Below are 13,080 nucleotides of genomic sequence, written 5' to 3' on the forward strand. Positions count from 1 at the left end.
TCTTACATAGCCAGAAATTTTTTCTGTGGGGAGAGAGGAACCTATCCCTTTCAATGACCTTGCTTTGACTACACCCAGCCACTGAGCTATAAGTAGGGTGACCATACGTCCAGTATTTCCCGGGATAGTCCCGGTATTTTCTGTTTTTTTGGCTGTCCCGACTTTTTAGCAAAAGTGTCCCGGTTTTTCCCGTATTTTGCACGAAGCCTACTTAAATTTTTATTCTTTATTGAAGTCAAAGATTGAAATTATTTTCAACTTATAAATTATATTATGATAACTGCAACTATAAATGAGTATATGAATCTCCCACATTTGTCTTAGTGAAAATTTTTTTTCGTGGAATTCATTTTAATCCACTGCAATGAGCAGTAATGCTGCATTTCCCGCCATTGTGATTTCTCCGTTATTTCAACAATATTTGGCGACTTTGTTCGGTTTCGGCGTCATTTTTGGCAATAATTGGCGATGTCCCGTATTTCCCCGTATTTGAAATCCCAATGTCCCGTATTTCTCTCGAGAAAATATGGTCAGCTTAGCTATAAGTAAAGTGGAGTGAAGACTGTGCGAGCCGTCGCCCTACGCGACCGCATCACCCTTTTTGAGCGAGATAGGTAGGCTGACCATATTTCCTCCAGAGAAATACGGGAAATTGGAATTCCAAATACGGGAAAATACGGGACATCGCCAATTATCACCAAGAATGACGCCAAAAGTGCACAAAGTTGCCAACTACAGCTGAAATTACAGAAAATCGAAATGGCGGGAAACGAAGTGTTACTGCGAATTGCAGTGTATTAAAATGAATTCCACGAAATAAAACGTTCAATAAGACAAATGCGGGAGATTAATGTTCTTATTTATAGTTGTAATTATCATAATATAATTTATGAGATGAAAAATAATTTCAATCGTTGACTTCAATGAAGAATAAAAATAAAAAAGTAGGCGTCATGTAAAAAACGGGAAAAACCGGGACACTTTTGCAAAAAAGTCGGGACGGCCAGAAAAAGGAAAAAAACCGGGACTGTCCCGGGAAATATTCCCGTAAAAGATCGCAGCCTAGGAGCCCTGCTCCAGGATATGGGGGCCATGGCCGCAACTGGGGGGGGGCAGGTGGGTCTGGTGCCCCGGGCGCTGAACCAGGAGGGGGCGCCGAATTCACCTTTTAACTGTTTCTTCTACATCAAGGGGAGCCAAAATGTCGGCTTGCCCCGGATGACGAAGTATCTAGTTGCGGCCCTGCTCGGGGTATGCACCTCAGGAACCAACTTTTGCAAGGGCCCCCACGAGGGTGGGGCTGACAGATCTCCAGCCCTGGGGCCCAGGAATATGGACGAGATGGCCTGGGACGCTTCTCAGTATTTTTCACGTTATAAATTCATCATATAGGGGCCCGTGAAAGATCCCAGCCTAGGGAACCCTGCTCCAGGATGTGAGGACCATGGCCTTGGGCAAAGCAGACATTAAATAACCCCCACCCCTCAACATGGGGGAGGGAATTTTTTTTTTCATTATATAATCTGCACTAATAAATCCGCGTGAACCGAATAGGACTATTTCCGGTCGGCAGAAACGTAAAAAAACTCAATTATGCTAGGTATTTGTATTTTCCTAGCGTGGCGCATCCGTTCCATCGTTTGCATATCCACATATTTTTCCCTTTTTACACAATAAAGAAGAAAGAGGAAAAAGCGATGAAATGAAAAAAAAGAGTATTTCTTGAAATTAATATTCATATCACAAAAAAATCCAATGAAAAGGGGGGGGGGCTTTTCTTTTCAATATTTGCTATTCCGCTTCAAGTATTCTTTTCCCGTGGTATTTATGTTAGGATGTTTGCTAACGTTATTATTTTGTCGCCAACGATAAATGGACAGGCCTGACCACCCTCTACTAAATTAATCAATCAGGGAACCGAATACGGGCTTCCGAACATTTTGTCTGTAGATATCGTGAACATGCATCGCATACATGGGTCAAAAAAAAAATCTGTCAAAAATAAAAAGACTTTCAAAAAAATAAAAAATATATATTTTGATAATCAGCAGTATTTGTGGCATCTACTCAGAAAAAATGATAGAGTTTTGGGAATTAGAACTATGCAAAAAAAATTATCAAAAAACAGTAATTTTATTCGGTGTTCCAACGGGAGACGGTCGCGTGAGGAATCGGGTGACGTCACTTGATTTTTCGAAAAGAGTAGCTAGAAAACCGGTTATAGGCAGTTAGATAGGAATAAATATTTCTTCTTGGTCTTGGTCTTTTTTGGTCTTATTATTCAGGGCTCTATGCTGCCAAGGCTAATCCCTGAAGTGAATGGGGAGAAAGAGGGGGGAAAAAAACCACAGGTAAGGCACATGAAAAACAAAAAGTAATATAACCATCAAGAAGGAAACAAAATAGTTTGAGCAAAGCAAAAAAAACGAAAATGGTGAAGAGAGGGAAGGAGAGTATGAGATTTCTTCAAACCAAAGGGGACGATCTTGGTTACTAACAAAATGCTAATGATATGTAGTCCCTTGATGAGTGTGTGTAGAGAATAAATGGAACCCAAAAACCGAAAAAACAAAATTACCAGCGATTACATAAAGTAAGGAATTCTTCTAACCTCTGAATCGCAACTTTAGGAGAAGTAGAAAGAAATTTATTCCAATTGTTTATTTGAGGATGGCAATTATTAACGGCCGTATTTACCACTCAGCGCGTTGAAACCCGTTTCAGTTTCAACGCGAAATCGGTATTCTCCAAACACTACCAAGCGAGTATCAAGTGAAACTCGGTTCAGTTGGCGAGTATTTGGCGTATACTTAGCTTGACGAGAGTAGATCCGATGCTGATTGGATGAAGGGTTTTTGATCTTCTAATGAAGTAGAAAACTCAACAGTAGGATTCTTGTATTTACGTTTTTCAACAATTTTTTTTTCGATAAGCAAAATATGGTTTTATCATCCCCTTTTTAATGGAAATTCCATTTCATTCCAACTACGTTCTTCTTTCCTCCTCCCGATATATCTATAACCATGGTTTTTCATTTTGCTATGGAATTGCTAATATTCTCAGATTAGATAAATTATACATATCATTATTAGCAAATAATTTATACCGCGTGTATTATATTTTCCCACGTATAATCAGCCTATGCGATTTTCATTGCTTTGAAGAAGAAAAAATTTATCAACACATAAAAATTTTATTAATCGTGAATGAAATGAAGGAAAAAGACGGTCACAATTGCGTAGATATAAGTTGAAAGGACGTCCTTGAAGCTGAAAGATTCTTAAAAATAAAAAATCTGTAAACAAAGTTTCAAATCTGACAGTCAATACAAGCATTAGGCCTTGTCAGCCCATCCCTTGTGGGGGTGGGCTGACAAGGCTCCAGCCCTGGGGCCCCGGAACAATTTTCACAATTTTTTTGCTTTTTCACGCTATAAATTCATCATAAAGGGACCCCGCAAAATATCCCAGCCAAGGGCCCTGCTCCAGGATGTGGGGCCATGGATGTGCCCTCTCTCATCCTACTTTTTCTAATTTTTTGAGTGGGAGCCCTGCATATCTCTTAATACAATGGCCCTTCCTGATAGAAAAAATATTCTCTATAATTAAAAAAATAAAAACCCAGAGTCGTTTTAAATAAAGAACAGTCCTTGTTATTGCATATATTCTCTGTATTAAAAAATAAAAACCACGACTCTCTTTTCAATGATAAATGGACCAAAGTATGAAAGTCTCTCTGGGTTCCGTCACTTGGGATTAAATCTCCAGTTATAATGGCGCAGAAACTCGATCACACCCTGCTGGATCACCGAAATCGGAGGTTCAGTTTCAGGCTCGAAAAGGTGGTCCCTGGATCTCGATTCAGGGGCGGTGAATACCATCAGGTGAATACCAATTTTGAGGTGAAACGCGGTTTAGAACCTGGATCGCGTTCTGAAACTGGACGGTGAATACGGCCGTAAGTGTCCGATTCGGAATATGTGAGAACTGTGTTTCCAATTGGGCTGTTGAACAGCACTCTTGGGTGCTAGCAAGCAATAGGTGAGATGAGTTTTAAATCATTAATCTATAGGGAAATTCAAAGGCATCTCGTTGCAGCCTTCGCTCCTCTGGACCATTTCATCACCCCCTCAGAAGTTATTGGTTGACATGAATGCATCTTTTAATATAAAACCACGTGCACCCACCTATGAAACCGAAGTTTATTTCCATCTTTCTTCTATTTTCCCCATCGGTTGGTGCAATTATAGGCAGAACATGATATCAGCATTTGTGTATGTGCAGATGGACGACTATACTAATGAAATAATATGAACACAACTGAAAAAAATACTGAAGATGGAAGCTTTCCCTATTGTTTACATGCTGAAATAGCAATGTTTTGCCTATTTCGCTCCGTCACGCCCACTTTTGCATTCCTCCGCGTCGGCTCGCGCACGTCTGTGTTATTGAATAGGGAGTCTTTACTCCAGTTTACTTCTGAAACTGGACAGTAAATACGGCCGTAAGTGTCCGATTCGGAATATGTGGGAACTGTGTTTCCAATTGGGCTGTTGAACAGCACTCTTGGGTGCTAGCAAGCAATAGGTGAGATGAGTTTTAAATCATTAATCTATAGGGAAATTCAAAGGCATCTCGTTGCAGCCTTCGCTCCTCTGGACCATTTCATCACCCCCTCAGAAGTTATTGGTTGACAAGGAGGAAAAAATTCAAAGTTTGGGAAACGGGGCTGATGGGGCCATGGTGTCAGAAGTGTTTGCAGCATGTGGGTGATTGTCTTGAGCTTCACATAGGAAATTTTTTATTTCTGAATCGATTCTGGAATTATTTATTCCAATAATTCATGATTCTCATCAATTTTGGAATTATCTCTATTATTAATTCTGAATTTTCGATTAGTTTTGGAATAATTTCTTAGCTAAATTTTCGATTTCTTTCATTCATTCCTAGAATTATTTCCTTCATTTATTCTAGAATTATTTCTTTTATAAATTCCGAAATTCCAGTATTTATTTCTTCTTGCATAAATTCTGAAATTACTTTTTTCATTGATTTCGAAATTATTTCTTCAATTAAAATTCTGTGGAATAAATCGTTTTTCAATGTTTTCAACTATTTTCAGAAAATGATCAGTGGGCCACACGTTGAAGACCCCTGGTATAACGGAAAGGCTATACAGTACTTACCATAGCTTTTCTTTGTTTGTCACATCTTTTACTCTAAAAACAACGGTTTTTCTCTCCTCCTCATTTCTGATTACTTTATAACAGTAATTACTAGGAAGATCCTTCATTGCGATCGATCAATGTGATTTGGTCCAGAGAAGCGAGTAAGATTAAAAATTTAAAAGATAAAAATCGAAAAGGGGAAAAATGAAGCGAGAAAATTTGCGGAGAGAAATGTATAAAAAATGTTATGGTAATCTCTCCCAGAAAAATTTCCCTTTTGACTAAATTTTTCCCCACTGAGCTATAAGTAAAGTTAAGTTTTACTTATAGCTCAGTGTTTTTCCCACGCATTCCAAAAAATGTGCTGTCATCAACCGGTGAAAATTAATCAGGTATTTTACAATAGTTATTGCACTGCATTAATATTTTTTATTTTTTTCAAAAAATTCTTTTGCTTGATGAAGTCTCAAAATTTCTCACAAATGCTAAGAAATTTCCCACTTGGCCAAATTTTGGCCAATTTTTCCCACGAATATGGGAAATTTCTCACGAGTTACCATCACTGATAAAGAATGACACGACATGGAAAGGGAAACTAGCCAAGCAAAGGGAAAGTAGCCAAACAGACAGCGCTCCGGCAACCTTCGTTTCACCCAATCAGGGCGCAGAATCTGGACTCTCGAACATTTTGTCTGTAGATATGGCGAACTTGCGTATGCGATGTTAAATCAATGGGAAGTATACACGTTTGTAAAATCAAAAAGGGAAACGGAAAGGGAATTATCAGATAAAAGATGGCCTTTTGATATTCAACGTTCAGTGGGAATGTATAAATTGGAATAAGTTATGTTTTCATCTTTTTCTTATGACTCGGCCTTACATTCAGAGCCACAACTAGGGGAGAGCAGACGGTCTGGTCCGGGGGGGGGCAAATTTCACCCTTTCACCTCTCCTTCAATCAACATTACAAACAGGGCCGCAACTAGATGCTTTTTCACCTGGAGCAAGTGCGCATTTTGGCGCCCCCTTGTAATGTTGAAGGAGAGGTTTGGAATGAAATTTGTGCCCCTTCTGGCCCAGCGCCAGGGACACGAGACCCACCTCTTCCCCCTAGTTGCGACCCTGATTACAAGGGGACGCCAGAATATGTACTTGCTTGGCTGTAACTTAAAAAAAATCTCGATTCTGTCAACCTTTCCTCAACTCATACACACACTCACTTTTACACATACATAACTCTCTTGTCTTTTCCTTCACCAAGGGCTCCTTAGGGGCCCCAGCCGGTATGGTGACTTATGGCCACTGAGCTATAAGTAAATTTACTTATAGCTCAGTGCTTATGGCCCACTTTAAGGGCCAGGCATCACCGTTATACTTCTGATTCTGGTTTTGCACTAGTGTTCTGCGATTTGATACAAAAATGAAGATATCGTAGAGTTACGCAAATTATCGTAGAGGCTGAAGCAACGTGATCGGCTATGTGGAAAAAGCTACGAAAAAAATCGTGTAATCGAGGAATAGCGGTGCATTTGCAAAATATGCTACCGGGATTTGTCCCGGTTTTTCAGAGACTTCATCTGGTCACAATATCCCTAAATGTTTGCTGCCGGTTAGGTCAGTCTTAGTTGCCGCAAGCCCCGTGTAATTATTATTGTATTGTTTTGTATACAGCACATTTCAAACTCTTTTACTCAAGCTAGTAGCTAAAACTAAACCATTGATTGATTGATTACTCAAGTTAACACCAAGTTTACCTCGTCTGTGTTTTAAACCCTCTTGAAATGTAGCCAAAAACCCTGTATAATTATTATTATTTTTTGTACGCTTTCTCTCTTTTGAAATATATTGCTATTAGCATATGTTATGCACCTATTTTATGAAGTCAATTATACAAGGGATGGCCTCCTTCAGTTGCATAATGGCTTCTATAAACTAAAAAGACACTTTTTTTTTTGTCTAACATTTATTATTATTATTAAACCGGGGATGGCCGTCTTTGTTGCATAAAGCCGCCTATAAGTGGAAGAGGACGCAAGATTCAAAATATGAGAGGCTCGGGAAGTTTCTTTTAAAAAAAAATATATAAGATTAACCACCAACTGGTGTTGTATTTGTATATACATAACCAATGTATTTGCTTTTTATGATTTATACGGAATGTTAAATTTGAATCCGAGGAACAGATGCAGTATAATCCAGCGATTAGCGACTTTTAGTATAATCTGCAGCCAATCTTGGAACCTTTTTTTCCCGACGATATGTCGTCAAGGCCAACATAATGACGCTGGGTTGTCGATCATTCTTCCAGAATGTTGAGCATTCTCCCACTCCTTCCAAATGAGGTCATCCCATAGATATATTGCTATAATTAGCTATAATAGATTAGCTGCTTTGCTTTAGTTTTCCGCAATGTTTTGAATGATATGAAAACCGTTGAGGTGAGATCCTCTTATTCGGTTCTCCTGGTCCAGTATATACAGCTTGGTTTCCCCATTAGAGTGTGTGGATTGGATTATTTATTGGATATCGTCATCTCTGAGGTTGTTTCCAGGTTGTACCTTTAATTTTTATTATTATTAGAGACTTATGCTCTAATCAGCTTATTATTTGAAAGAGTCTAGGTTTTATTTTTTATACAGAGAAATATTTATGCCCTGATCGGTTTATTATTTTTTAAATATAGAGTCTGGGTTTTATTTTATTTTTTTTAAAGAGAATATTATTTATGCAACAGGAAGGACCGTTCTGACCATTGTTTATTTGAATGATTTAGGGTTTTTTATTTAGTTTAAAATGTTTAATTTTTAATCTTGATACTTATGATGTTTTTGATGTCTAGTCCAGAAAGTGATATTTTTCATTACTATTATTATGCTTGTTGGTTTCTGCTATCATTGTTTTCTTTGCTGAAGATTTTTTTTTTCGCCGTTCATAGTCAGTTGTAGCCTTGGCGACTTTTTGTCAGTCATGTTTAGTGTAAAGAAAAGTTAGTTCCAATGATTTTCTGGGTTGAAAATAAATGATTCTCTGGGTTAAAAATAAATATTGACATAAATAAATGACAGTTAAAAATAAATATTTACACTAAAATAAACGAAACAACGACAGCCAGAAAGCTTGTAATTGTATAGGTCAGCAGTTCCCAACCTTTTTTGACCCACTGAGCTTTTTCTGGTGTATAATTTCTATGGTGGAGTCCTGTAGGTCTATTTTTTATTTATTCATCAAAGTTAGACTTACTTTTATTATTCAAAAATATTAATAATTTTTTAAAATTTACTGGTTTTTTGTTATTTTCCTCGAGTGGCCACAGAGCCCCTGGGAGTTCAGACGGAGCACCAGTTGAGAACCGCTGGTGTAGATCATAGATTCCCAAACTTTTTTGTCCCATTTCTCCCTTCAGAAATTTTTTCTCCCATTGCCCCCAACACAATCTAACCCATAGGATCCTATGTTATATACCCGTAGCTTCTACCGTCCCCCCTGGAACATTCCATTTCCCCGCCCAAGGGGGCGTTAATGCCCATGTTGGGAATCACTGGTCTAGATGCATACTTTATAATCGTCCCATTTGACATCCCTAACTATCTCCAAATAGGCATTAAATTTATCAATTTTTTTTTCTAAGCAAGCCTTATTCAACAAAACAAAGACTGATAAAATTTAAAATCTGTCTGCCTATTGTATTCCAGCAGTGAGCTCTTGACATGTTGCTAAAAGCTCTCAATGGTGTTGGTATGACGTTCTATTGCTTCCCAGAGAATACAAGAATGCAAATTGCAAGCAGGGTAGCAGATAATATTGCAACCATTTCCTAGGATGATATAAACCAGTGTTTCCCAAAGTAGCCAAATTACCAAACTAATGCTTTCTTTCTTGCTGCACACAACTGCATCTACGGCAAGTTCTTCAGTCTTTGGAAATATATTTTTCCTAGCTTGTTAATGTTAGCACTTGTGCTGCCATCTAGTGAGCATAATCTGAACCAAAAATGCAGCTATTGGTGTCCATATAGGGGTTTTACATCAATGGAATAAATGGTGTCCATGACCATATCTGAAGGTGACCACTAAGCAAGGGATTTCAAATACGTTATTTAAATAGGCTTTTGCCGGGATATCTTTATTTGACCATAAAACGGGTGACCGCATCTGAAGGGTTTTGCTGTATCTTTAAAGATGATCAAGAGTTTGGGGAGATACAAGATTACCCTAGAATCAGTTCTAGATATCTATTGGCTGATGTCTCCGAGGTTGACAAGAATCACTACCTTCAGTGAAAATACACAGGGCCGCAACTAGGGAGTGGAGCAGGCGGGTCTGGTGCCCCAGGCGCTTAACCAGAAGGGGTCACTGAATTCACCCTTTAACTGCTGCTTCTACATTACAAGGGGCGTCAAAATGCCGGCTTGTCCTGGGTGACAAAATATCTAGTTGTGGCCCAACTTGTCTTGTGCGAATGCATTTGAAGATTGTTCTTTGATGAATAACTTAAAACTGTGTGTATATTTCTATTTTTTGGTTTTAAATTAAGGTTTCATTGAGCTATCTGATAATTGGATTTTTTTTTCAAAAAAGTTATTTCCATTCTGGGTTGAATTTTATTGTGTTAGAAATTGAAAAATTTAGTTCTTTATTTTAGTATTTGATTTATTATTATATGCATTGCACAAATATGATACCTAGAAATATGTTGATGGCTAAATACTTATTCTTAGATTGTTCGTGGAATTTCCATGTGCATAAAGTAATAGAATTCAGCTTGTGTTCATGTGTAAACCTAATCTTGCAGGTGGGGGGGGGGGGGTTGTAGAGGAGTTGTATGCATAAGACACTCTTTTACCCAAAGAGAGGATTTTTTATCTGCTTGGAGGAGCTAATGGGATGATGGCAAAAGATGAAAAGTGAAGAGCCAGTTGAGTAGGATCGTTATCTTGCAGTTTGATATGTTGTTCTTTACAGTTATTGTTCAATAAATCACTGTCAAGGTTTATTCAAATGTGCTCTTGCTATTCAAAGGACCTACAAACACTACACTGTTGCTATGAGAGAGGTTGACTTTGGAGAAGTACATGAAATGTACTGAGTATCAGAGTATACATGTTAGAAAAAGAGAGTTTCATCCAAATACTATTCATAAATTGAAATAATTAGCCACAAAAGGAACAGAAATTTCTGTTAAATTTTGGAACTTGAATGTGTAAATTTTTGGGGTAAAGCACATCCATTCAAGAGAAAGAATTTTTTCCAGGTTGGGGTAAAGTCTGTGTCCACGTAGGTTTAGAAATCATTTTGCCAAGCAGTATACAAGAGGGTCTATGAGAGAGCTCAGGGTACATGGTCTGAATGATGATAAAGAAGAAACGAGTAAGCGTTAATATTATTAAAACCAAACAGTCGCTTGATGAATGTTTGATGCTAGTGAATGAGAAGGAAGTGAAATTCCAGATTGACACCGGATCTTCTGTTAATATTCTCCCTAGAAAATATGCGATTGATATAGATACCACTCATCAGACTTTGAAGATGTGGAATGACAGTATAATAAAGTCACTAGGCGTACAAAGAGAACATGATAAATTTAAGAAATGGTAAGAAGTTTAGTGTCAAATTTGTGATCCTTAAAAATGATTATACGCAGTCATTAATTGGATATTCTGCTGCAATACAAATGTACTTGATTTCAGTAGTAGAGCAGGAGTTTTTCAATAAGTTCAATGAAGTTAAATCCTAACTTCGATTTTGAGATGTTTTTCTGATGGTTTAGGTATTTTGCCAGGGAACTGTTAATCTTAAAACAGATTGTGCTATCCACTCAGGGCCGGCAGCCAGGCATGAGGAGACAAGGCAACTGCCTAGGGTGGCATGATTACAGGGGCGGCATTTTTTATGACAGATTTATTATGGCTGGGTTTTCATTCTCTCAAATTTTTACACGTAATAATTTTAAAGGGCAGCATGACTGAATGAACTATCGCAGGGGTAAATACAGCACTTTTCAGTGTTGAAATGCTATTCCACTCTGCTATTCAATGCACAATTTATCTCAACACACCTCCTTTCTTGCCCTTAAAAAAAGTGCTGCCTATCTCTAGAAGAGCTGGTTTCTGAAAAAAAATTAGGTTCCTTCTCTTTTTTGTTAAGGATCTTTTCACTCTGAAAATTCAAATTTTAGAGAGAAGTGCTTTTTTTTGGACATTTGCATTTAAGAAATTTACAGGTTTGGTAGTGTTTTGCCATCAGTAGGAATTCAAAATGAACTACTTTAAAAGGTTTTTTCTTTGATCTTTTAAAACTTTATGAAATAATAAGCGGACTGTGTTTTTTTAACACATGGTCCCACAGGGGGCCTTGGATGCATAGAAGGGTCTCCTGATTATTTGAGGACCGGCAGAATGATTTATGATTTTTCAACAGCAAATATGTAAATTGGTAGGCTTTGAATTTCAACCAGATAGGTGAACTAACACCTGAACAGGACTTGCCTGGGATGGCTGGCCATGATGCTCTTAAAGACAGCCCTGAAGTCGATGCATTGGCACAAGGTTGTAGTCTTGTCAGCCTATTGGGAGGCATATCACAAACCAAGAGCTTTGACTATAACCATCACCAGAAGAAAAGCTTCCACACAAGAACTCTGACATATACAGGGGTGGGAACAAAATTAACATCTTGCGCCATCCTGCTCCAATAGGGTATTTTTCTGCGCCAAATAGCGAATTTTGCTTCAGTATGCCCGGAATTTCGGAAAGAACGTCAAAAAATGTTTGTTCCTGCTTGTCGCAAAACGATTCTTTCCTAAAAGAGCGTGTTTTATTCCACTGTACTTCAACTATCGGCCCATCATCGGGCTTTCCATCGCGAAACCCCAATAATATTCGTGATCGTGCGACTGAGGATGGTCTTTCAGCTTTAAAGTGCAAATGCGAGTCAGTTTCTGTTTAAAAAAAAAAAGTCGCCACTGGAAGCAGCAGAAATTACTGTAGTCGATCGTCATTTCGTCAAATCCTGATGTTTCGTGAAAAAAAATATTCCGGGAGTGAAAAGAGCATATCCGCCGAATTATGATTGCTAATTTAGAAACTTTGCCGAATAACGAGCATTAAATTGCCAATGTTGCCGAATAATGTGTTAAATCGCAAAATAACGAGTAAGATCGCCAATATCGTCAAATAACGAGTGTCAGATTGCCAATCTTGCCAAATAATGAGTGCTGAATCGCCAACCATCATGTTGATTCTTCCGAAATTCTCTCCCATTGTGCAACAATTTCTTTCTGGGTATAAACAAATTGAAAAACTTGATATAGAAAATTTATAATATCTATAAAGACTAGAAAATGTTTAGCCCATTTGAAGGGCTGCTGTTCCAGACAGCAAATAGTGCCCTCTGTAAGCAAAAATCATCTTAAATAGACTGGTGCGAAAAATTTTATGACAGCTGCTCTTTCAAACAAGGTGTCAAAAGCCTGAAACACCAAAAACAAAAAACAAGCTGATGAAAAGATGTTTAATAACAAAAGACAGTACAGTTGTTTTATTTTGAGAAGGGGTGAGTGTTAACGAAAATATTGTTAATATTGCTGCTCCGATTTTTAAATATCTGCTGCGAATCCTATATTTTGCTGCTCCCAAACTGCTCCAAATCCTCAATTTGCTGCTCCGAAATGGACTTTGTCACTTCCCACCCCTGCATATACTTTAACTGAAATAATCATCATGGTGCGAATCATTATGAATCATAGGGTGTTCGTCTAAGTCGGTGGTGAATATCTCTTGAGTGTGAAATCAAGCATCTATCCTCAATGGTTTAAGTGAGCACTATGGCTCCTACAAGGATAGGGCTGGCAGGGCTTGGGACAAACCTCATTGTTGATTTCACTATAGAGGAGGCCCCACCAAAGATATGTGTCTG

At 38.1% G+C, this 13,080-nt stretch overlaps 1 protein-coding gene across 17 annotated transcripts in view; it reads left to right on the top strand.

The window, feature by feature from the left end:
* Positions 1-6,760: 6,760 nt before the first annotated feature.
* LOC149080316 (palmitoyltransferase ZDHHC16-like) overlaps positions 6,761-13,080 on the top strand; it is a 210,098-nt gene continuing 203,778 nt past the window's right edge. For 7 of the 17 annotated variants that reach the window (XM_089239447.1, XM_089239448.1, XM_089239454.1 and 4 more), the window contains exon 1: positions 6,815-6,965. Coding sequence is in view for 1 of the 17 variants with exons in the window: in XM_089239456.1 (XP_089095582.1) it covers positions 10,755-10,757 (3 nt within the window). In the remaining 16 variants the exon portion in view is untranslated. The other 10 variants (XM_089239450.1, XM_089239456.1, XM_089239451.1 and 7 more) reach the window with 7 other exon arrangements.

This window comes from Pholcus phalangioides, unplaced genomic scaffold, assembly GCF_987345545.1.
Source record: "Pholcus phalangioides strain wild (caught in Gottingen) unplaced genomic scaffold, Ppha-v1.0 ptg000011l_1, whole genome shotgun sequence".
Lineage (NCBI taxonomy): Eukaryota > Metazoa > Arthropoda > Arachnida > Araneae > Pholcidae > Pholcus > Pholcus phalangioides.